Source organism: Ictalurus furcatus, chromosome 8 (genome assembly GCF_023375685.1).
Source record: "Ictalurus furcatus strain D&B chromosome 8, Billie_1.0, whole genome shotgun sequence".
NCBI classification, from domain to species: domain Eukaryota; kingdom Metazoa; phylum Chordata; class Actinopteri; order Siluriformes; family Ictaluridae; genus Ictalurus; species Ictalurus furcatus.
In genome coordinates this window covers 267,501-292,500 of record NC_071262.1, presented here as the reverse complement: position 1 = coordinate 292,500, position 25,000 = coordinate 267,501, and the positions used below count along the sequence as shown (strand labels likewise).

Genomic DNA, 25,000 nt, shown 5'->3' with positions numbered 1-25,000 from the left:
CCTCTCTCTCTCCCTCTCCCTCTCCCTCTCTCTGTCCCTCTGTATAAAATGTGCTGAGATGAAACTGTTTACGTAGATGTTTATTTTTGCACATCTTCTGCCTCTTTACTAAAATAAACGCTTAAGACACAAAACACTCATCACTTTCGTGTCCTAGGACACGTTTTGTTTTTTTCAGGCCCTTGGTGATCAGCTGGGTGAGGACATGCAGACGGACGTGTGCAGCACTTCTGATGGAAGAACATCGAGCTCGGTGGGACACGTCGCCTCTGTGGACCAACAGAACGGAGAACCCTGGAAGAAACCTCTGAAAGAGGAAGAAACTGATGAAGATGAGGATTTCATCTGTAAGGCAATCGCGCACCTTCTCTTCCCATCTGCGACGTTAAACACGTCAGATGTTCACGTGTGTTTCAGTATTTAAATTTGTGTTATTATTCTTTAGACGGAGGAACATCAAGCTCTCTGGAAGACCTCACCCCTGAGGACCAGCAGAACCTAGGATTGCAGATCATTCTAAAGGAAGAAGAACCTGAACATGATGACTACCTCTGTAAGACACGTTAGCAGTCCAGTGTGAGACGTAACCTACATGACAGTGATAAATACTATCTCACTGTTTCGTTTGAAAGATTGTGGTTGTGCATAAAGTTCTGTTATTGTCTACATTTTGAAGATGACACACCTGAGTGTAGAAAAAGAAAAAACCCAGCACGGTGTGATTACAACGTCTGAAGCAAGAGGAAATGATTTCTCTCGTTCCAGACTGTGAGGACTGCAAATCTTACTTCGTCAACAAATGCGATGTTCACGGTCCGGCTCTCTTCATCCCGGACATCGCGGTTCCACTGGGGGTCGCTGACCGGGCCAGACAAACCCTTCCTCCCGGTCTGGAGATCCGGAAGTCCAGTATTCCCGACGCAGGCCTGGGAGTGTTCAACAACAGCGACACTATTCCAGTCGGCGCTCACTTCGGGCCCTACCAGGGAGACATGGTGGACCGAGAGGAAGCCATGAACAGCTCCTACTCCTGGGTGGTGAGTTAGCTTCTATTAGATGTGAGTTACCACAGGAAGTCCGCCGTTTGGCTGATTCTAGAATCCGCACGCATCTCGCTGTGTACAGAGTCACTAGTTGTGGTAACTGTTCCAATCTGTAACTGAACTGTTTTGCTAATCGATGCTAGCTTCACTGATCTGGGTTATATTGCACTTACATCGGTCATGTGATGCAAGACTTGATTGGATGTCTTAATAATTGACCACAAACAAACCAGCGCAGGAACACAAAACTAATGCTGGCATCTCAAATCCCCGATTTTCTGAACGGAAGATGGAAATCCACATGGACAAATGTCAGAACATAAAGGAAATATTCTGGAGATGAACAAGGGTCTAAGATCCTCTACATGTGTTCTTCACATCAGCGTAAGGATTAGAGCTGTAATTCCGCCACCTTATTTGGGGTGTTAATAATTTTGAACTGGAAGGTTAGATTTGTACATTTGATGATTTGAGGAGCACCAGGATGGGTTCCTTCTGAACTAGTGGAGTTTTTCCTGCTAAGTACAAATAGCACAGCTTTACGTGGGTAAGCTGTAAAAGCTCCGGCCGTTCTCATCGCCCTGAGTGACTCGGGCAGGCTGGGGTACTCCACAGAACCGCAGTTCCATCCATCCATCCATTTTGTGTAGCGCTTATCCTACACGGGGTCGCAGGGAGCCTGGAGCCTATCTCAGGGGACTCGAGGCACAAGGCAGGGGACACGCTGGACAGGGCCAAGCTGTTAGAATCGCACACACACGCACACACTCTGGACAGTTTTAGAGACGCCAATCAGTCTACAACCCGAGTTGGACTGGAGGAGTACCTGGAGGAACGCCCCGAAGCACGGGGAGAACATGCAAGCTCCGTGCACACGGGCCAGAGGCAGGAATCGAACCCCCAACCCTGGAGGTGCGAGGAAAACGTGCTAAGCACTAAGCCCCCCCAACCCAACATAGATAGTCAAAGTACCTCAGGTGTGCCATGTTAATCGTTACCCCTCTAGCTCTTCCCTAAACACCTCCCTCCCAGTGCAGACCGGTGTTAAACCACGCCCCCACCTGCTGCAGCACTGTTCGTAGTATTAAATGTAAAGGCCGTAATCTTTCTGCAGGTGTACCAGAGCGAGCAGTGTGAAAAATACATCGATGCCACGTCAGAGATGAATTCGAACTGGATGAGGTGAGGAACGCACTACTGAAGAATTTTGCGCTGTTGCGTTTTTAAACTCATTGATTTCCATCTTCCTCCTAACCGATCGCTCCCTCTCACTTTCTCTTCTGGTTTCTCTTCCTAATTCTCTCAGGTACGTGAACTGTGCCCGTAACGAGAGAGAGCAGAACCTGGTGGCGTTCCAGTATCAGGGTGGGATTCTGTACCGCTGCAGTCAACCGATCGAACCGGGACAGGAGCTCTTGATGTGGTACGAAGAGGATTACGCCAAGGACGTCACATTCGATTACCTCTGGAACAAAAAGTGCTCCGAAAACAGTTACGTCTGAACTTTTTTACTGTCAAAAACTAAATGTATTTGTAACGCACTCAGCAGCGGCCTGGAGAACAGCAATGCAGCTTGTGCCTCTCAGTTTGTGTCAGTATTTGTCAGTCCGGTGGTACCTGGAATGGCAGTTTTAACAAAAAGAGCTCAGTTCTTTTGTGTTGGCTCAGTGGGGACCGGAGACCAGAGAAAAGAAAAAGGGAAAAAGAAAAAGAGAGGGAAAAAACACAAAGATCTCATCAGCACTTTAAATGCTAAATGATCTGCACTTATATAGCCGAAGGCCTTTTAACCTTAGTTTCTTGTTCACCCATTCACACACACACACACACACACACACGCCAGTGATAGCAGAGCAACACATGCAAGGTGCTAGCCTGCCATTGTGAGCAGCTTTATGTGCCAAAAGTATGTGCGCCCCTGACCATCACACCCATACATTGGTTTTTCCACAAATTGCTGCCAGAAGGTTAGAAGCACACAGTTGTGCAGAACGTCTCTGTACGAAGCGTCTCTGTACGCTGCAGCACTTCAATTTCCTTTCACTGGAACTAAAAGGGTCTGGGTCTGGCTCAGGGTTTCAGCATGACAGTTTGTGCTGTGCCCAAAGCGAGCTCCATGAAGACATGGTGTGTTAAGGTTGGAGTGGAAGAACTCGAGTGTCCTGCACAGAGCCTTCAGCTCAACCCCACTGAACAGATTTCGGGTGAAATTGAATGCAGATTGTAGGCCAGGTCTTCTCACCTGACATCAGCGCCTGACCTCACTAACGCTCTTGTAGCTGAATGAACACACCTCCCCAAATAGAAAGCCTTCCCAGAAGAGTGGAACACATTATAACAGTAAAGGTTCTCCATGTATTTGGAGTATGATGTTCAACAAGCACATATCGCCGTGACGGTCAGGTGTCCACATACTTCAGGAGGCTTCAGGGGTTGGCTCAAGATACCATCACTGACTGCGAGGTTTTGTCCCCCAGCAGACGTCACTAATGCTAATGGTTCATTGCAGCTGTTTCCCTAAATCTAGTGAAAAGCCTTAAGTCTCACGAGACCAGTTCTAGCTGCAGGATTTTAAAGATATCCTCCAAGTGCAATGTCTTCTCACACAGTTCAGTGTTTCTGGATTCTTCATACTAGTAGCTGGAATTTAGCCGATGCCTGATCTGCTTAGCCTTGACGATAATTGTTGTATCGTATTGCTGACTTTTGAATATATTTTTCTTCACTACAGATATGAACTACACCTTTCTGCAGATCTTCACTTGCTCTTTATGTCCACTCTCCTATACATCTGAAATTTACCTCCACAAACACATCAAGCGATGCCACTACGAGGAATATCTGAGACGCCTGAACTCAGGAGAGATCGTGGGCCTCCCGATCAACACCTCTCAGGAACAACTGGAGAGGAACAATTACCACTGTTCTTTCTGTGGGAAAGGTTTTACTTACCAGAGCGCTCTCCAAAGACACCAGCGCTTTCACACGGGCGAGAGGCCGCATAAGTGCGCACAGTGTGGGAAGAGTTTTACTCTACCGGGCGGTCTCCAGCTTCACCAGCGCATTCACACAGGAGAGAAACCGTACGAGTGCCCACAGTGTGGAAAGAGCTTTAGCGAGAAAGCAGCGCTTCGTAGACACCAGCGCATTCACACCGGAGAGAAACCCTATCCCTGCGTACAGTGCGGGAAAAGTTTTACTGAGAAAGCAGCTCTTCAGAGACACCAGCGCATTCACACCGGAGAGAAACCGTACCACTGCTTGCAGTGCGGAAAGAGTTTTAATCAACAGAGTCATCTGGAAAAGCACCAGCGCATTCACACCGGAGAGAAGCCGTACCACTGTTTACAGTGCGGGAAGAGTTTCAGTCAGCTGAGTAACCTCCGAAAACACCAGCGCACTCACTCAGGACAGAAGCTGTTCTAGTGTTTGCAGTTTGGGAAAGTGAAACCAGACTCTCACACATTGAACACTTATAATTATATTTCTGAGCACATTTGGTGTTTCTAAACAAGGCATAAGGCTGGGATCAGGAACAGGAGGGTCACGAACGCAGCTCCACGAGCAGCGGAGAGAGACCGCCCGCCGCAATCGAACCGTCCACAACACTGACACGGGACCCACCTGAACCGCCTACACACACAACACGACCGGGATAACTGCGGAGACATTGGTGTAAAAATTTAAATAGCTATATGCAAATATAGACGGGTATCTCCTCCACCCACCCAACCAGGCCTGATCGTTTAAACAGATCATTCTGTGTTGTAATAATCTGCTTTTGGAGAAACTGACGAGTTTGCTGTACTAATCGATTCACTCGTGTTGTCAGTGATTTGAACTTGATGTCATTTGAATGCTAGTATACTTGGTATTACTTTGTTAATATCTTTATGTACTATTAAATTGTAAAGTCATCCTAAGTTAAACGGATGGTTGAGTTCTGGTTCCGGACCGACAGTCATTGTGATGACTCCTGCGCTTGTTTTAATGTTCGACCCTTCTCGTTATAGGAAAATGGAGGAGGAGCAATTTTATTATCTATCTGTCGATTTCTGGAGCTGGGAACTCTCAGGTGAATGCAGCTGATAAAGGCCTCTTTTTATTCCATGCTATTCTCTTGCTTTTCTTCTTTCTTTGTTTTATAACACTGATTGATGTGGATGTTTGTCATCATTTACGGTCACTCCGACTTCGTGCAGCTGATTTATTACGCTGATTGCATGGTTTTGTTTTGATTAACAGACGCTAACTTGGACCCAATAAAACCCAAAACACTTCTCGCGGTGATTGTCCCCGTTATCGCTGCTCTTATACAGAGGTCGGCTTCCGTGAAGTTGCGACCCAGATACCGTGTGTTCCTTTGGTACCACAACAACAAAAGTTGAGGCCTTATCCAAAACCACAAAACCAATGTAGACTGGATTACTGCACTCCTGTGACCGGGAGACTGTTCCATGTCCTGTACTGAACCCTCAGTGTTCCTCCTGAAGCCCAGGTTCAGCTATCGGACAGAGACCACTCTCCACAATCCACAACCTGGCAGTAACTTTTCCTGGAGGAGTGTGCTTCACCTGAAATTGGAACACACTCTCTGTTGTTGTTTTTTTTTAAATAGGGACCACCATCCCACTGTGCCAGTCCAAAGGCATTGCAAAAATCCTGGATGGACTGATTGCTTAAAAATGTTGCTGATATGATCTTGGGCACAAACCCAGGGTTCAGCCAGCAGGTTTCTGTGAAATGATCTGGCCAGCAGTGTGTACAGGGTGAGCTTATCTTGGGGAGCTTAGTGGACTAAGATGCCTTGTTTCCTTCAGAAAGAGCGTGACCGGTTTGTCAGGCAGCCTCCATGGTACTGTCACACACTGCAGTGGCCTCTATATATACACCTTTCTGCTGTCTAGCAGTTCCATTCAGAAGGATAGTACTTTAGGAACCAGATACTGCTCTGGATCCAGATGATGGATTCTCAGAACAGTTTCGCCTGAGAGCATTCGTCCATGTACTAGTGCTCGTGTGTCTCATGGGCTGCTGGGTTGCAGTTCCTCCTGTGGTAAAACCCACAGGAACAGTGAACCTGGTTAATTCTGATTTATTTCTGCATGCTGCTGAAGCCAGCGTTGAAGATTGCAGTTTATTTACCGTCAGACTGGAAATCTCTTCCAGACATGGCCTCGGCTCAGCAGACAGACGGGTTAGCAGTGAAAACTTTGCTCCAATCACAGTGTTGTTTCCAGCTAAAGTATTATGCTAGCTATGAGCAGAGGCTCAAGGCTCTTAGGTCTGCTATTCAATTAGACCAGTCCAGCTAACACTGCAAGCACAGTGGTGAGGAGCGCAGTATGGTGAGGGAGAGCCACTCAACCACCCTAGTGGCACATATTCATATTCCACAGACACTGGAGTATATGAACAACTCCGAACATCAGAAGATACATTTGGTGAAGGACTAAGAGGTAAGTGCCATAATGTGCAACAGCACAGTTCATAGCTGTGTTAATGGACAGAGCTGAGGTGATGGATAACAAGAGAACCCAAATCAAACTACGAGTTCCGACTGGACCCAAAAATGACAAAACTCATTCAGTGCACCTTGAAGAGCTGAAAGACGATAGGAGTCTTTCATCAGCTTCAGAGGACAGGTTAGATATAGATTTGATTTCACTTATGCTGACGGCTCCACGCGCGTGGTCTGAGGTGTAGAAGGCCAGAAGAAAGGGAATGCTGGATAAATAACCGTGGCATTTATATCAGTTACTTGTCATATTTTATACATACACATTAATATTTTCAGTTAGCATAATAGTAAATGCCCAAATACAGGCCTCTGGGTTGCGCCACCTACTGTGCAGGTGTAAAATACATTCTCAGTCAGCGCCACCTATCTGACAGGTGTGAATTAGCTGAAGGCGATCCATTGTTTCACGTTCGGTGTGAAAGCATCGTTCATCTGTGATTCGCTTCGATTTATCGCGTCGCGCTCAGTGTGAAAGTGTGAAAGTGTGAAAGGACATTAAAGGCCTGTTCACACCGGGACGATTTTCTCCGTGTTAGTTTGTGTTCACACCCACGAGCGACGCGCTGAATGAAAGTGTAAATTCACTCCCTGACAGTAGATGGCGCTTATTGAAACGCAATAATACTCCGGTACACAAGGTGGCGCTGCACAACTTTCCGTTTCTGACACCCGCTCATCACTGAGAGGAAGAAGAGAGGCCGTATTTACATCTTTAAGCCGTTCACACACTTTTTTGTAAACTCGCTAAAGCATGTACACACTTTTGTGAAATGTGAGATATTTAGTGATTTATACTGCAGCAAATACTTCTTTAAAGCTAAATCCTTAAAGTTCTCATTTTAAACAGAACACTCTCTTTTAAATAAGCAATGATTTGAATTATATCAAAGACACAGCAATAGCATTCCCATACTTATACTTACAAACGTAGCTAAAAAATTGACCAAACCTAAAGCTAATTTACCTCACCATGCTTCTTTAGATTTGATGGAGAATTCTTAAAGTCAAATATGTAGTTTTTAGTGGGAGGCAACAGAGATATTCAATTCAGTTAGATTTTTATTTGTATAGCGCTTTTAACAATGGACATTGCCACCAAGCAGTTTTACAGAAATATATACATTCAGGATATAATTTTATTATCCTTAATGAGCAAGGCACAGGCGACGAGATATCTCATCTTGTACAAATTATTGCTAAACCCCAGAGAAGAAAACCTCGTTTCTTCAGATGCTCATCCAGCTGTCTAAAGCTTGACTCCGTCTTGTCCACTGTTTGTGTTAGTTATAATAAAAAAGGAATAATTAGTCTCTGGTAGCAACTGATTAGCATAGCAGCTGGACAAGCTCAGAAAACAATCTAATAGCATTTGAGATTAGTATTAGTATTATTTATATTATTTCTTTTTTTTCTTAGTTTGATGATTATACAGATCTCCACTAGAGGGCGCGGTGCCGCTTGAGAGCTGCAATTAACTCGGAGGAACAGAAGAAGACGAGCTGGAACAGAGGAGGCGCTTTTACATCTAGCTAATCATCGGCACATAAAATACTTCGGATCCAGTTTGAATCGATATTAGGTTTGATTTAGTCAATCTCACTTTTTGTCTGTGTTTGAGGTGATTAAATGTTTTCTTCTTTAAATCCTGAGGTAATGTACGTTGAACTGCTCGGCTAACATTAGCTGCTGAATCCCAAATTGATGTCCACTTCCCATTGTAGTGCACTACATAGGGCGATGTAATAATAGCGTCTGCGCACTATCTAGTGCACTACGTATACACAGGGAAGCGATTTGGGAAGCGTTGCGTGTTGTAGCGTTGTTAGCGTTTTAATGAATTTATTTCAGTGATTTCTGAATTAGCATGTTCTCATTAGAATTTGAATAATGTCTGGAATGTGCTGCTGTAAACATTATTAGTTATCGTTTCAAACAAAAACCCCCCTCAAAAACACTACAAATTGTAAATAAATATTCCAAACTCTACTATAATAATTACCTAAATTTAAGCATTAAATGTTTTATTTAAATTATTTTATTGAGAATTTGTTCTTTTATTTATTACACAGGTGTTAAATAATAAACCAGCGTCAAGGGTTACACAAAACATAACAGTGTAGAGATCATATTGCTCTTTTTTTGGCTCCTAAAAACTGTCCCAGTGGTCTGGAACTTCCAGAACCAGAACCACAAAGATATCTTTTCTGGCCCTGGATCAGCTGGGTGAGGACATGCAGACGGACGTGTGCAGCACTTCTGATGGAAGAACATCGAGCTCGGTGGGACACGTCGCCTCTGTGGACCAACAGAACAGAGAACCCTGGAAGAAACCTCTGAAAGAGGAAGAAACTGATGAAGATGAGGATGAAGATTACTTCTGTAAGACAGTCACGTACTTCAGAGACGTGTCTACAGATATAATAACACTTTAACTGTTTTAATTTGCTTGTATTTTTTACTTAAACTTTATGAAATCCTAGACGGAGGCACATCGAGCTCGGTGGAAGACGTCACGCTCGAGGACCGAACAGGACAGAACGGAGGGTTCCAGATCGTTCTGAAAGAAAAACCTAAACACGATGACTATCTCTGTAAGACACCAGAACACAGAGTCCAGTATAAATGACACTTTAGCGATAATTTTTTCTTAAGAAAGATTAATTTATGATATTTTAGCCATATTTAAAAAAAATTGTTTTTTTTTACTTAAGGTTAATGATATTGGTTTTTATTTAGAACACATAGTTTGTAATTAAATTAAACAAAGCTATGAGGAGAAAATGGTTCTGTGTGAAGTTCTGTTTATGATCTAAAGGCGAATGATGATACATCTGAGATGTTTAGAAATAAGAAAATCTTTGGTTTTAAGGAACCCATTAAAACATTTCTCGTTCCAGACTGTGAGGACTGCAGATCTTTCTTCATCAACAAATGCGATGTTCACGGTCCGGCTCTCTTCATCCCGGACATCGCGGTTCCACTGGGGGTCGCTGACCGGGCCAGACAAACCCTTCCTCCCGGTCTGGAGATCCGGAAGTCCAGTGTTCCCGACGCAGGCCTGGGAGTGTTCAACAACAGCGACACTATTCCAGTCGGCGCTCACTTCGGGCCCTACCAGGGAGACACGGTGGACCGAGAGGAAGCCATGAACAGCTCCTACTCCTGGGTGGTGAGTTAGCTTCTTAAGATCAATTTTAAGATGGTTCTATGGACTCATGTTTGTTTTACTAATCCTTAGATCGTCATGAGCAAAGAGAACCTGATTTATTTTTGTTAATTTAGATGACTTGAACTGAATTAATTTCACGAATGTAGGATTGCGATACGGTGGCTAGCAGACAGTCGGTTTAAACTAAAATGTCTGGCGTCAGTCAGTCTCCATTTCCATCAGCCCCACTCAGTGCTGTAGAAGTGGTACAAGTATGTTGTTCTAAACGGTTCTGATAAAACTAGAAAGTACCATTTCATTGATTGTCTTAATGGATAAAAATATTTGAAGTATAATGACATTTTTTGCAGATATACCAGAGTAAGCAGTGTGAAAAATACATCGATGCCACGTCAGAGGTGCACTCTAACTGGATGAGGTCAGGGATTTTGTCTGTTCTGTCTTTGTTTAGTATAATTGATTTGACCCTTAAAATTTTTTTCAACCATCGCTCTCCCTCGTCACCTTTTAATTCTGTCCCTCGTTCTCTCAGGTACGTGAATTGCTCTCGTAATGATGAAGAGCAGAATATGATGGTGTTTCAGTATCGAGGGGCGATTCTGTACCGCTGCTGTCGACCCATCGAACCTGGACAGGAGCTCTTGGTGTGGTACGATGAGGAGTTTGTCAAATATGCCGGCATCACGTTTGACTACATCTGGAACAAAAAATGCTCTGCGAATAGTTACATCAGTGAGTTGTTGTTGTTGTTGTTGTTGTTGTTATTATTATTATTATTATTATTATTATTATTATTATTTAGTCTTGAAACTAATATTTGGATTAAGTGTGTTATTTTCAGGTCAGTGTTGCAGTTTTCTAACACTAATCATCTGCCAAATAGTAATAATAAATAAAAGCTGAACTGATCTTGGTGTGTGAAAGCAAAGAGACAAGGAACTGAACTGTTTACTGGAATGTGACCCCCCCGCCCCCACCCCCCCAAAAACAAGAACTGAGAAACACTGAACTAAAATGGATATTTTATTCAGCCCAGCACACAGATGTTGGCTGCCAGGTTTGAATCCTGGCTCAGAGTAGAATCTGTTTAAAGAAGCAATGCAAGAAGCCCCAAAAAGCAGACATTTTGAATTTAATTATTCGGGAGCTGAGGCCCTGTAATTCAGCTGTTTCGACTTCCCTCCTTATATCTCTGTGCTTATCACCCCCTTGACGCTTATCAGATGACTGCGTCTATCAGGGAAGTCCTTCCCGGGTGATAATGACCTACCTTTTTGGCAACTACTTTCAACTCCAGTCTCTACAGAATCTGGGGAGGGGTCTGGTTCTGAATGTGGTTCTTATCCAAACTATTACCACAAGCTCTAAAGCACACAATTGTATAGAGCGTCTCTGTATGCTGTAGCATTACATGTTCCCTTCACTGGAACTAAGAGGCCTAAACCTGTTCCAGCATGACAGTGCCCCTGTACACAAAGCGAGCTTCATGAAGGTCATGGCCAAGAGCCATATCACCCTGCAGTTCTTACCTGGTGTCCTACTGAAGATAAGCAGGGTTGAGCCTGGTCAGTACCTGGATGGGAGACCTCCTGGGGAAAACTAAGGTTGCTGCTGGAAGTGGTATTAGTGAGGCCAGCAGGGGGTGCTCACCCTGTGGTTTGTGTGGGGCCTAATGCCCCAGTATAGTGACGGGGACACTATACTGTAAAAACAGCACCGTCTTTCGGATGAGTCGTTAAACCGAGGTGCTGGCCCCCGGCTTTATCGGGACTTGCTCTGACCCAAGAAGTTTGTCCTCTTATGGAAAGAGGTCTGATCGTGGCCCTTGGTCTCATGGTAAATTTCGAGGTTGGTTGCAGACCAGCTCTTCTTGCCAAGTCAGACACATGGTTGAGATGGTGAGTACCTCCAGTAGAGTGGTGTCTGCACCCAGTAATGGTAGTCCAGATCTGTGAGAAGTTTACAAGGCACAGGTGGACCTCATCACCAGTGCCAAGTGGTTAAGGGTCTTCTTGGCAGAGCTAGACAGCTTACTTGGACAGGAAGCCCTAGCTCACAACTGGCCTCAGAACTTATTATAAGCTTGACCACTTCTACCACTGATTCTTCCCACTCTGTGAAGGATCCAGCAACTAGGCCCCAGAGTGCTATACATCGCCACAAAAGGCTTACAAGACCATGGTTCGAACACCCTGGTGGTTCGTCCCCAGGCAGGCACCCTCAGCCGTTACCTTTGGGTCTTACTCCTCTGACTAAATCTTACTCTTCAAAGTGACTCTTGGATAAATTACAGACAAATTCACACCAACTTCACAGCTTCATAGCTACTAATTTCATGTGACACGACTGCACAAGAACACCATGTTTTACAGTATTTAGAGCAGTGGACACCAACCCCCTTCCTTGAGATGTACCTTCCTGTAGGTTTCACCTCTCCAACCAAAATCTAACTCACCTGTTTTAGTCAATCAAGAACTTCTTAAGGAAATGATTAGATGGTCAGGTTGACACGATTATGATTGAAGATAAAGTCTTCAGGAAGGTAGATCTCCAGGAACACGGTTGGTGACCACCGATTTAGAGTAATGCTCGTTATTCAGTCATAAACAAAACATTAATAATAATATTGAATGGTAAATATGTATTACTTAACATAAGACAAAATCTTTTGGACTGTTTCTGATTATTTGTTTCTTAATTTTGCTGCATTTTGCCTCATCTTTTACATTTGGTTCTTTACCCCAGACACGAACAACACCTTGACACAAGTCTTCACCTGCTCCTTGTGTCCACTTTCCTACACAGTTCAAATTTACCTCCACAAACACATCAAGAGATGCCACAATGAAGAATATGTGAAACTGTTCAAATCAGGAGAGATTGCTAGTCTTCCCGCTGACACTGAGAAACGACTCCAGAGAAAAAATTACCACTGCACGTTCTGTGGAAAGGGTTTCATTTACCAGAGCAGCCTCCAACAACATCAGCACATTCACACAGGTGAGAGGCTGTATCAGTGCTCAGAGTGTGGGAAGAGTTTTACTCTACAGAGTAGTCTCCAACTACATCGGCGCGTTCACACAGGAGAGAAACCCTACGAGTGCCCACGGTGTCTAGAAAGTTTTAATGATCAGATTGATCTCCAAGCGCACCAGCGCAGTCACAGAGGAGACAAACCGTTTGAGTGCTCACAGTGTGGGAAGAGCTTCAGTGAGAGAGGAGCACTTCAAAGACACCAGCACGTTCATACAGGAGAGAAGCCCTATCACTGCTTAGAATGTGGAAGGAGTTTTTCTCAACAGTGTAATCTTCAAAAACACCAGCGCATTCACACAGGAGAGAAACCATATCACTGCTTACAGTGTGGAAAGAATTTTAGTGACCGGTGCAATCTCCAAATACACCAGCGTATTCACACTGGAGAGAAGCCGTATCACTGCTTGCATTGTGGGAAGAGTTTTAATCAGCAGAGTAATCTCCAAAAACACCAGCACATTCACACGGGACAGAAGCCGTATCGCTGCTCAGATTGTGGAAAGAGTTTTACTCAACAGAGTAATCTCCAAAAACACCAGCGTATTCACACGGGAGAGAAACCCTATCGCTGCTCACAGTGTGGAAAATGTTTTAATCAACAGAGTAATCTCCAAAAACACCAGCGCGTTCACACGGGAGAGAAACCCTATCACTGCTCACATTGTGGAAAGAGTTTTAGTGACCGGTGTAACCTCCACACGCACCAGCGCACATCCCACACATAACAAGTGATAACTGTTTCAGAAAAATTGGCATGTTGTTCTGCATGTTTTTCTGAAGTCCTGTGATTGGCTTGTCATGATTTGTGAAATATAGCGTTTAAATCTCACACGTTAGCAATTGCTGATTAACGATAGCATTTTATTATTGTTTTATAAATTCCCTTCTCCTTCCTGTTCTCTTCTCCATGATCTCATTCCCTCTGTCCAATGGTCGCAGCGTCTCCATCTCTCAAGTGATTGCAGCTGCTCTATATATTATACATCTCAGCCGGTTGGTCTCTCTGTCGCAGCCCCTTGATCTATTGAGGATTGCAGCTACATGGTCCCCAGAGGATCAGAACCACTTGGTCTCTCAAGGACCGCAGTCTTTTGGCTCTGTTGAGGATCACAGCCTCCCAGTCTCACAAAGGTTGCAGCCCTTCAGTCTCAGAAGGATCGCAACCACTCAATCATTCTAGGATCGCAGCTCTTTAGTCTCACAAGGACTGCAGCCCCTCGGTCACTCTGGGATCCCATCCCCTCGGTCACTCTGGGATCCCAGCCCCTCGGTCACTCTAGGATCGCAGCCCCTCAGTCACTCTAGGATCGCAGCTGTTTAGTCTCACAAGGACTGCAGCCCTTCGGTCACTCTAGGATCACAGACCCTCTGTCACTCTAGGATTCGCAGCCACACGGTCACTCTAGGATCGCAGCTCTTTAGTCTCCCAAGGACTGCAGCCCCTCGCTCACTCTAGGATCGCAGCCCCTCGCTCACTCTAGGATCGCAGGCCCTCGGTCACTCTAGGATCGCAGGCCCTCGGTCACTCTAGGATCGCAGGCCCTCGGTCACTCTAGGATCGCAGGCCCTCGGTCACTCTAGGATCGCAGCCCCTCGGTCACTCTAGGATCGCAGCTCTTTAGTCTCCCAAGGACTGCAGCCCCTCGCTCACTCTAGGATCGCAGCCCCTCGCTCACTCTAGGATCGCAGCCCCTCGCTCACTCTAGGATCGCAGCCCCTCGGTCACTCTAGGATCGCAGCCCCTCGCTCACTCTAGGATCGCAGCCCCTCGGTCACTCTAGGATCGCAGCCCCTCGGTCACTCTAGGATCGCAGCCCCTCGGTCACTCTAGGATCGCAGCCCCTCGGTCACTCTAGGATCGCAGCCCCTCAGTCACTCTAGGATCGCAGCTCTATAGTCTCACAAGGACTGCAGCCCCTCGGTCACTCTAGGATCGCAGCCCCTCGGTCATTCTAGGATCGCAGTCATATTTATTTGAGAGTACTCTTGGTATAAATTGTTGCATTTTACATTGCTGTCGGTCTTGACTTTGTGTTAATATATTATTTATTTGTTTGTTTTTTCAGAACCACCGTAAGTAGGATGGAACATGCTTACTAAACTAAAGTATTTAACAGCAGTATATGTTTTTGAATAAACAAGATTCCCTACTGTACACTTTATTTCTTTCCTGTTTCTTCTCTTTATTTTAGTATTGTGCATTCAGGCTGTCAAATCTCTTCAGAAATTACATTAAAATCTCAGTTTATTAAAACGTAGTTCTCAAATGGATTTGAATATTAAATTATAGTGATTGTTATAGTACCAGTTATTATTAATGCATAAAACCTGTGTGGTGATGACTGTCTGTCTGTTTAAGCAACAAAATCCAAACAATTAACATGGGATTTTCAGGTGTTTGGGAATTATGTCTTCATATTTAATGTTTAATTGACTGATCGTAAAGTTAGGGCTTTCCAATGATTTCGATATAGCCATCATAGTGAGCTGGGCGAATTGTGCTGAGCAAAGTTCTTGGAGGCTCCTGGTGACAGATCGATAGTGAATATTATTGACTGGACACTTTTCCTATGTCAAGCGACAATGATCACATGGCCAAATGCTCTTGCTAGCAGATTTTTGTCAGCTCTTGAGTGAGAGGATAGCAGGCTGTAAAAGAATCCTTGGCCATCAGGTGTCTTTGATAATATCTAGCAATCCACGAAGTCTCTGCAGCACACGGGAAAGCAGGAAGTTCTTGCAATCTTCAGCCACTGCTCTCCGCAACATTCACTTCACAGTTTGGGTTTTTAATGTAAAGTATTTAAATATTAAGTACTGATTTTCTGATTTGCTTAGATACTTGGAGTTCCAGAGAAAGAGTTTAGAAAGGTCATTTAACTGTAGTTTTGTGGATTCATCTGCAGTTTATAACAATCTTTATGTAAAGAGGAACTGTCTTTGATGTGAGTGTGATGAATCACCATGCACATGAACATTGCTAAACTTCACGCTGTACACTTCATAACATCAGCTCAAAACCAAAAGAAGCAAACATTGGAAGGCCAATATATTATGCCTGATCAACTACAGTACATTTGGTGTACACTTTATTCTTAGTGGATGGGAGGGATGGTATGATTCCAGCCCCAGTCAATCAGAGGGACGCTAGCCAGTCATGGGAATCTGTGAGCTCTTGTTTGAGGAGGAAAGATGGTGCTTTGCTGCCTGACGGGTAGGAAGAAATTGTGGCTGGAAATTGACAAAAGACCAAACTGGAAGGAATTGAGGTAAAAAATCCCCTAAACAAACCCTTGTGTTCAGTGCAGCGCTGTTTCCTGATCGTTCAGTGACGCCGGCGGACAGTAACGAGATTGCACTGTCGTTATTCAGAGATGAATTTAGATCACAATCTCGCTTATTTTACCAAAAAACACTAAGATCACACTGAGGAATTGAAATGATTTATCATCTGTGGGAAGCCACATGACTACCTGCTACTGTAGAGCCGTTTCTTTACCTGCAGTTTGTCTGTGGGGCGGGGCTTATGTGTCACAGAGAATGGGTTTGACTGGACACAGATTAAGTAGTAAAAACACTTTTTAAATATACTGTTACGTCTACATGAACAAAAAGGTGTAACACCTATTTTTATGCTGCGTGCGTGTGTGTGTGTGTGTGTGTGTGTGTGTGTTCATTAGTAAGCTATAATTAATAAGCAAGGCCAGAGTGATTCTCATCATGTTGGCATGACGACGAGAAGAACAGGGAGACAGTGATGAGGGCAGAGAGAAACGACACTGTGTGTGTGAGTGTGTGTGTGTGTGTGTGTGAGATTTGTAGTAATATTAATTGGATTGTCCTATTCCCTGCACTGTATAATATAGTAATCGTGTTCAGGGTTCTAGAATGGGTTTGTTTATGGATTGATTGGAGCATCCTGGAACAGTTGAGCTTCTCTCTCTCTCTCTCTCTCTCTCTCTCTCTCTCTCTCTCTCTCTCTGTTATTAAATATCTGTTAGAGGGTAAGTGATAGTGTCTGTATCAGTGTCTGTTTCTGTGTTTTGGGTTTTTTTCCCCCTGTAAAATTACAATTGTGTATTTGTCATGTTCGTTTCACTTCTTGTTGCCTAGCAACCATCCGGTGCCAGAGGAAAGCCGGGGGGTTAAATGGTTTCAGGAAGCTGGTTGTGTGTTTTTGTGTGTGAGAGAGGTCCTCAGTGAGTGTGTAACGTTACTTCATTACATGGCATGAGTGTGTCTGCATCTCTATCTTTTAGGTTTAATAAATAAATAAAAATATTAATGACCCTGATGTAAAAAAAAAAAGGTTTGATTTGAGACCACGCTGTAATCGCCGGGTTCTCACTGCGCTGGAGAACCTGCTACTGTCAGTTCAGCTTCTGAAAAAACTCACTGTGAGATGTTTACTGATTGAGCATTGTGGTCTTCAGACACAACCCATGGCGTAATGATAACCAGCTATATGTAATGCTGCATTTTATTGCGCTAACTATTTATGTTTTAAAATCCCCTTGATTTTTATGAAGCCCACTGCTAATGTGTTAGTGCTAACTGCTAACTGCTAGTGTTAGTGCTAGCTTGATTTACTGAAGAGTTATAAATTAGTTAAACTACAGAAGAAAATGAGGGAAGATCTTGTGGAGGAAGTTCACAGACGTGTAGAATCTGTTCTTACTGAAGCTGTTCTGGAGTCTTGTTCTGGCCTGAACACCTCACTAACACACACCATGTTGGGGTTTTCCTTAATTTGTCACCCATCTGTACTTCTCCGATGCCACAATCATCGCGAAGACCAACACTGCTGAGATTAGGTTGTGCTTCGTTACTTTTCAGTTTATAAACCTCAGATGTGACAAATTTTTAAATAGTGAAATTCCTCCAGCACTGAGACAGACAGCTCCACAGGCCACGCCTCCTGCACTGAGACGGACAGCTCCACAGGCCACGCCTCCTGCACTGAGACGGACAGCTCCACAGGCCACGCCTCCTGCACTGAGACAGACAGCTACACAGGCTACACACCTCCTTCCACATCTGTTCACTCCATCTTTACACACTTACACTTTAACACATTGCATAACTGCAGTGTATCACCACACACACACACATTTATATACACATGTACTTCCTGTCCCTCTCCTTCTCACAGCAGCAAAGAGAGAGAGAGAGAGAGAGAGATGGAGGGAGAGAGATCGTTTCCAGATTTCTCATGACCTCCTAAAGGGTTAAAGCACACTGTGCCTCACTGGAATTTTGTGTGTGTGTTTGTGTGTGTGTGTGTGTGTGTGTGTGTGTGTGTACGTGCACAGTGCATTTCTGGTGTGTTGTGTAGATAAGACACCAACTGTGTCAAAAGTGAAGAATGTGAGAGAAAGAGAGACACAAGTTTTAGTGCTATGAAAAACGAGACCCACATCTTTGGTAAATAAACGAGAGAGACGGAGGAAGAAAGGAAGAAAGAGAGGGAGAAATAGAGAGAGAACGACAGAGAGAAAGAAAGAAAGAGAGAGAAATAAATAGAGAGAAATAGAGAGAGAGACAGGATGTGTGAAAGTGAAAACAGCAACAAGGAAATGAAATGCAGTCGGAAGAGTTTGCTACACATCTCTCTCTCTTTCTCTCAGTCTCTCTCTTTCTCCCACGCTGTATCAGATTCAGGCTCTACACTATGTAGTGTGTGATTTTCTATCCTTCCCCTTTGACTGAGTGTGTGTGTGTGTGTGTGTGTGTGTGTGTGTGTGTGGGTGTGTGTTAGGACTCCGTCCCTCTCCTCAGTGAAAACCATGGATGGATTGCGTCTGCCACCACTTATAGAGGAAGTACTGGACTCCACAGGTACGAGACACAGACACACACACACACACACACACACACACAGACACACACACACACAGACACACACAGACACACACACAGATTGAGTTTAGCGATAGCTGTAAGACAGACAGAGAGTGTGAGAGAGAGACGGAGATCAGAGAGAAAGAGAGTGGATTCACTGAGGTCCTCTAACTGTTGGATGTTTACAGGATGTGATGGACTCCTCTGAGCAGGTGTGTGTGTGTGTGTGTGTGTGTGTGTGTGTGAGAGAGAGAGAGATATGTTTTCTCAGGAAAGTGTAGCTGAATGTGGCTGTTTTTTCTGTCATCCATTTTGTGTCGGGGCAGAACGATGGACTGCAACACACACACACACACACACACACACACACATGCATACACACACACATGCACGCACGGTCAGAAGTATGGAATGTAGAAGAACAGTGATGTCATTGTGAGCTCGCAGTTGAGTTGGTGTACAGAGTGTGTTCTGTTCTGACTCTTCCAGCAGAACTTTGGGGTTCTTTTGGTTCCTCTAGGGAACGTTCATGTTTCAAGGACCATCCTTTATGTTCCACTGGTGAGAGAACATGAGGAAGCTGCAGTGATCCTGCAGAGAGAGCGTGGCATTGTGGTGTTACTCATCTGACTATAGAACCTGTCTGCTGCGCTTCACACCCAGGGATGCTTTTCCACCTGAATGACAGTGTTACAAAATGTTTTGGTACTGTGTGGTACAGTACCATGTGGTACGGTACTGTATGTTATGTTACTGTGTGGTACGTTATTGTATGGTTTGGTACTGTGTAGTATGGTACTGTGTGGTACGGTACTGTATGGTGCGGTACTGTTTGATACGGTACTGTGTGTTATGGTACTGTGTGGTACGGTACTGTATGGAACGGTACTGTATGGTGTGGTATTGTGTGGTACGGTACTGTATGGTACGGTACTGTGTGGTACAGTACTGTATGGTACGGTACTATGTGGTATGGTAGTGTGTGGTATGGTACTGTGTGGTTCAGTACTATATGGTGTGGTACTGTATGGTGCGGTACTGTGTGGTACAGTACTGTATGGTGTGGTACTGTGTGGTACGGTATTGTATGGTATGGTACTATGTGGTATGGTACTGTGTGGTTCAGTACTATATGGTACAATACTGTATGGTGCGATACTGTATGGTACAGTACTGTGTGGTATGGTACTGTATGGAGTGGTACTGTATGACACAGACTGTGTAGTATGGTACTGTGTGGTACAGTACTGTATGGTACGGTACTGTATGGTGCGGTACTGTGTAATATGGTACTGTGTGGTATGGTACTGTATGGAGTGGTACTGTATGACACAGACTGTGTAGTATGGTACTGTGTGGTACAGTACTGTATGGTACGGTACTGTATGGTGCGGTACTGTGTAATATGGTACTGTGTGGTACGGTACTGTATGGTGCGGTACTGTATGGTGCGGTACTGTGTAGTATGGTACTGTGTGGTACGGTACTGTATGGTGCAGTACTGTATGGTGCGGTACTGTGTAGTATGGTACTGTGTGGTACGGTACTGTATGGTGCGGTACAGTGTGGTACGGTACTGTATGGTGCAGTACTGTGTGGTATGGTACTGTTTGATACGGTACTGTGTGTTATGGTACTGTATGGAACAGTACTGTGTTACGGTACTGTGTGGTACGGTACTGTGTTACGCTACTGTGTTACGGTACTGTGTGGTATGGCACTGTATGGTGTGGTACTGTGTGGTGTGGTATGGTACTGTATGATACGGTACTGTATGGTACGGTACTGTATCATATATATATATATATAAACTCAGAAGCGTCCTTTTTTCAGGAGTCTGTATTTTAAAGATAATTTTGTAAAATCAGAATAATCTTTACAGATCTTTAATCTAAAAGGTTAAATGATGTTTTTAATGAACCGTAAACAGTTATTGCACGTGCAGCTGTGGAGCAGTCCTTAAGACACGACAGTTTACAGGAAGAAGGTGATTAAAGTCAGGTACAATAAGTTAGGACACTAAAGAGACCTTTCTACTGACTGTGGAAAACACCAGAAGAACGATGTCTAGGGTTCCTGCTCTCCTGCGTGAACATGCCATAGACCTGCTGCAGGAGGCATGAGGACTGCAGATGTGTTCAGAGCAATAAACTGCAATGTGTGTAATGTAAGACGCCTGAGACGTGCTACAGCGAGACAGGAAGGACAGCTGTCTGTCCTCGCAGTGGAAGATTACATGTAACCATGTGTCCCCCAGACGTGATGGAGAACTTGCAGATGCCTTGGTGGAAGAGTGGAGGAACATCTCACAGCTAGAACTGACCGATCTGGTGCAGTCCATGAGGATGAGATGGAGATATAAATATATGGCTTTAATGGAGCGTTAACACTTGGCACTCTGTGTGAAGTGACGACGTGATCACAAGACCGATCCTGCTCAGATCCTCATTAATCTCACACTCCAGAACCATGCGCTCAAACCCTAGAACCTTGTGCTCTAAACTTTGCATTCTAGAACCCCGAAACACTCTAATACCTAAAAACGTGTTCGAGTTTGTTATTAAAACTGTTTCAGAATCATTTTGACCGGAATAGAAACGGTTAATGTTCTTTTACTGTGTGGTGAATTAACACATGCAGCGATGATTTTCAGATTTGTGTGAGAACTTGTGTGTGTGTGTGTGTGTGTGTGTGTAAGCGCTAAGTGCAGAAATGGTGATGGGGAGTGTGTGGGTGCAAACAGGTACAATAACAAGATGTGTGTGGGAGTGAGAGAGACAAAGAGCGAGAGACAGATAGAGAGAGAGAAGGAGAGAGAGAGAGAAAGGGAAGAAGAGAAAGAGATAACACAGAGAGAGAGAACACACCATATTGCTTTGAATGTTGAAGTTAGATTGAGTAAAAGAAATTTGGAGTTAGAAGTTAATGGTTAGTTAATGGTAGTTAATGGTTAGTTAATGGTTAGTTAATGGTTAGGATTAGTTAAGCGTTATTTGGCATTATCTAGACAGGTGTTAGGGTTAATTACAGTTTCTCAACTCTAATAATACTTTATAAATCTTTTGTGCAGAACTGGAGATCATTCTTTTATTTATAAACATCTTGTAAACATTGTCACGTGTCTAGAAAGTGTGTAAATAATTTCATATAATTCTATTTTTATCCTTCATTATATTAGAATGTGCAGCAGGTCTGAAATGTGATCGTGTGTGTCAATGCTTCACTGTTCCACTAGATGGTGCTGTCAGAGTGTAAAAACCACACACACACACACACACACACACACACACACACATTGCTGAGTGCTGAGTCAGTGTTAAAGATGTTCTGATGAACTTCAGCTCTGATATGTCTGAGTTTTAGACAGCTCAGTTCTGTCCTGCGCACGTCGTCTGTATAAACATTACTATATATTTGATGTATTATACTGCAGTGAGTGAAAGAGAAAATTATTTCTTTGACATTCTGCTCATTTCTATTTGATGTGATCCTGTGAATAAATGAAGAGCCTCGAGATGAAATGTAGATTTTCCTTAATTAGCAATTAGCTCCATAACATAATACTATTTTATCATGAATACATATGCAGTATAGTCAGACCGGGTGTGTAATTTTTACAATGGAGTTGTGTGATGATGATAGTGTAGTGTACTGGTGTAGTGTACTGGTGTAGTGTACTGGTGTAGAGTACTGGTGTAGTGTACTGGTGTAGAGTAATGGTGCAGAGTACTGGTGTAGTGTAATGGTGTAGTGTACTGGTGTAGAGTACTGGTGTAGTGTACTGGTGTAGAGTAATGGTGCAGAGTACTGGTGTAGTGTAATGGTGTAGAGTACTAGTGTAGTGTACTGGTGTAGTGTACTGGTGTAGTGTACTGGCGTAGAGTAATGGCGCAGAGTACTGGTGCAGTGTACTGGTGTAGTGTACTGGTGTAGTGTACTGGTTTAGTGTAATGGTGCAGAGTAATGGTGTAGTGTACTGGTGTAGTGTACTGGTGTAGTGTACTGGTGTAGAGTACTGGTGTAGTGTAATGGTGTAGTGTACTGGTGTAGTGTAATGGTGCAGAGTACTGGTGTAGTGTACTGGTGTAGTGTACTGGTGTAGAGTAATGGTGCAGAGTACTGGTGTAGTGTACTGGTGTAGTGTACTGGTTTAGTGTAATGGTGCAGAGTACTGGTGTAGTGTACTGGTGTAGTGTACTGGTGTAGAGTAATGGTGCAGAGTACTGGTGTAGTGTACTGGTGTAGTGTACTGGTTTAGTGTACTGGTGTAGTGTACTGGTTTAGTGTAATGGTGCAGAGTACTGGTGTAGTGTACTGGTGTAGAGTACTGGTGTAGTGTAATGGTGTAGAGTACTAGTGTAGTGTACTGGTGTAGTGTACTGGTTTAGTGTAATGGTGCAGAGTAATGGTGTAGTGTACTGGTGTAGTGTACTGGTGTAGAGTAATGGTGCAGAGTACTGGTGTAGTGTACTGGTGTAGTGTACTGGTGTAGTGTACTGGTGTAGTGTAATGGTGTAGAGTACTGGTGTAGAGTACTGGTGTAGTGTACTGGTGTAGTGTACTGGCGTAGAGTAATGGCGCAGAGTACTGGTGCAGTGTACTGGTGTAGTGTACTGGTGTAGTGTACTGGTTTAGTGTAATGGTGCAGAGTAATGGTGTAGTGTACTGGTGTAGTGTACTGGTGTAGTGTACTGGTGTAGAGTACTGGTGTAGTGTAATGGTGTAGTGTACTGGTGTAGTGTAATGGTGCAGAGTACTGGTGTAGTGTACTGGTGTAGTGTACTGGTGTAGAGTAATGGTGCAGAGTACTGGTGTAGTGTACTGGTGTAGTGTACTGGTTTAGTGTAATGGTGCAGAGTACTGGTGTAGTGTACTGGTGTAGTGTACTGGTGTAGAGTAATGGTGCAGAGTACTGGTGTAGTGTACTGGTGTAGTGTACTGGTTTAGTGTAATGGTGCAGAGTACTGGTGTAGTGTACTGGTGTAGTGTACTGGTGTAGTGTACTGGTGTAGAGTAATGGTGCAGAGTACTGGTGTAGTGTACTGGTGTAGTGTACTGGTGTAGAGTAATGGTGCAGAGTACTGGTGTAGTGTACTGGTGTAGTGTACTGGTTTAGTGTAATGGTGCAGAGTACTGGTGTAGTGTACTGGTGTAGTGTACTGGTGTAGTGTACTGGTGTAGAGTAATGGTGCAGAGTACTGGTGTAGTGTACTGGTGTAGTGTACTGGTTTAGTGTACTGGTGTAGTGTACTGGTTTAGTGTAATGGTGCAGAGTACTGGTGTAGTGTACTGGTGTAGAGTACTGGTGTAGTGTAATGGTGTAGAGTACTAGTGTAGTGTACTGGTGTAGTGTACTGGTTTAGTGTAATGGTGCAGAGTAATGGTGTAGTGTACTGGTGTAGTGTACTGGTGTAGAGTAATGGTGCAGAGTACTGGTGTAGTGTACTGGTGTAGTGTACTGGTGTAGAGTAATGGTGCAGAGTACTGGTGTAGTGTACTGGTGTAGTGTACTGGTGTACTGGTGGTGTACTGGTTTAGTGTAATGGTGCAGAGTACTGGTGTAGAGTAATGGTGTAGTGTAATGGTGTAGTGTACTGGTGTAGAGTACTGGTGTAGTGTAATGGTGTAGAGTACTGGTGTAGTGTAATGGTGTAGTGTACTGGTGTAGTGTAATGGTGTAGTGTACTGGTGTAGAGTACTGGTGTAGTGTAATGGTGTAGTGTAATGGTGTAGTGTACTGGTGTAGAGTAATGGTGTAGTGTAATGGTGTAGTGTACTGGTGTAGAGTAATGGTGTAGTGTAATGGTGTAGTGTACTGGTGTAGAGTACTGGTGTAGTGTACTGGTGTAGTGTACTGGTGTAGTGTACTGGTGTAGAGTAATGGTGTAGTGTAATGGTGTAGTTTTCTGGTGTAGTGTAATGGTGTAGTGTACTGCTGTAGAGTACTGGTGTAGTGTAATGGTGTAGTGTAATGGTGTAGTGTACTGGTGTAGAGTACTGGTGTAGTGTACTGGTGTAATGTACTGGTGTAGTGTAATGGTGTAGTGTACTGGTGTAGAGTACTGGTGTAGTGTAATGGTGTAGTGTACTGGTGTAGTGTAATGGTGTAGTGTACTGGTGTAGTGTACTGGTGTAGAGTACTGGTGTAGTGTAATGGTGTAGTGTACTGGTGTAGTGTACTGGTGTAGTGTACTGGTGTAGAGTACTGGTGTAGTGTAATGGTGTAGTGTACTGGTGTAGTGTAATGGTGTAGTGTACTGGTGTAGAGTACTGGTGTAGTGTAATGGTGTAGTGTACTGGTGTAGAGTACTGGTGTAGTGTACTGGTGTAGTGTACTGGTGTAGAGTACTGGTGTAGTGTAATGGTGTAGTGTACTGGTGTAGAGTACTG

The 25,000-nt window shown here is 44.1% G+C and overlaps 2 protein-coding genes across 10 annotated transcripts in view; both read left to right on the top strand.

Annotated features, from left to right (window-relative positions):
- LOC128611024 (zinc finger protein 271) overlaps positions 1-15,088 on the top strand; it is a 28,987-nt gene extending 13,899 nt beyond the window's left edge. The window contains exons 1-8 of one of the 5 annotated variants that reach the window (XM_053630235.1): positions 4,495-5,118; positions 7,981-8,143; positions 8,784-8,943; positions 9,045-9,155; positions 9,462-9,733; positions 10,084-10,151; positions 10,266-10,465; positions 12,479-15,088. In XM_053630235.1, the coding sequence (XP_053486210.1) occupies positions 8,796-8,943; positions 9,045-9,155; positions 9,462-9,733; positions 10,084-10,151; positions 10,266-10,465; positions 12,479-13,494 (1,815 nt within the window). In that variant the 5' untranslated portion in view covers positions 4,495-5,118; positions 7,981-8,143; positions 8,784-8,795 and the 3' untranslated portion in view covers positions 13,495-15,088. Of the gene's footprint in view, positions 1-3,957; positions 4,463-4,494; positions 5,119-7,980; positions 8,144-8,633; positions 8,944-9,044; positions 9,156-9,461; positions 9,734-10,083; positions 10,152-10,265; positions 10,466-12,478 lie in introns of those variants that run through there. The other 4 variants (XM_053630233.1, XM_053630232.1, XM_053630234.1 and 1 more) reach the window with 4 other exon arrangements.
- Positions 15,089-15,630: 542 nt separating this feature from the next.
- LOC128611026 (coiled-coil domain-containing protein 136-like) overlaps positions 15,631-25,000 on the top strand; it is a 21,557-nt gene continuing 12,187 nt past the window's right edge. The window contains exons 1-2 of one of the 5 annotated variants that reach the window (XR_008386479.1): positions 15,631-16,038; positions 18,528-18,607. Coding sequence is in view for 2 of the 5 variants with exons in the window: in XM_053630239.1 (XP_053486214.1) it covers positions 15,962-16,038; positions 18,528-18,607 (157 nt within the window). In the remaining 3 variants the exon portion in view is untranslated. Of the gene's footprint in view, positions 16,039-17,903; positions 18,194-18,527; positions 18,608-18,632; positions 18,823-25,000 lie in introns of those variants that run through there. The other 4 variants (XM_053630239.1, XM_053630240.1, XM_053630242.1 and 1 more) reach the window with 4 other exon arrangements.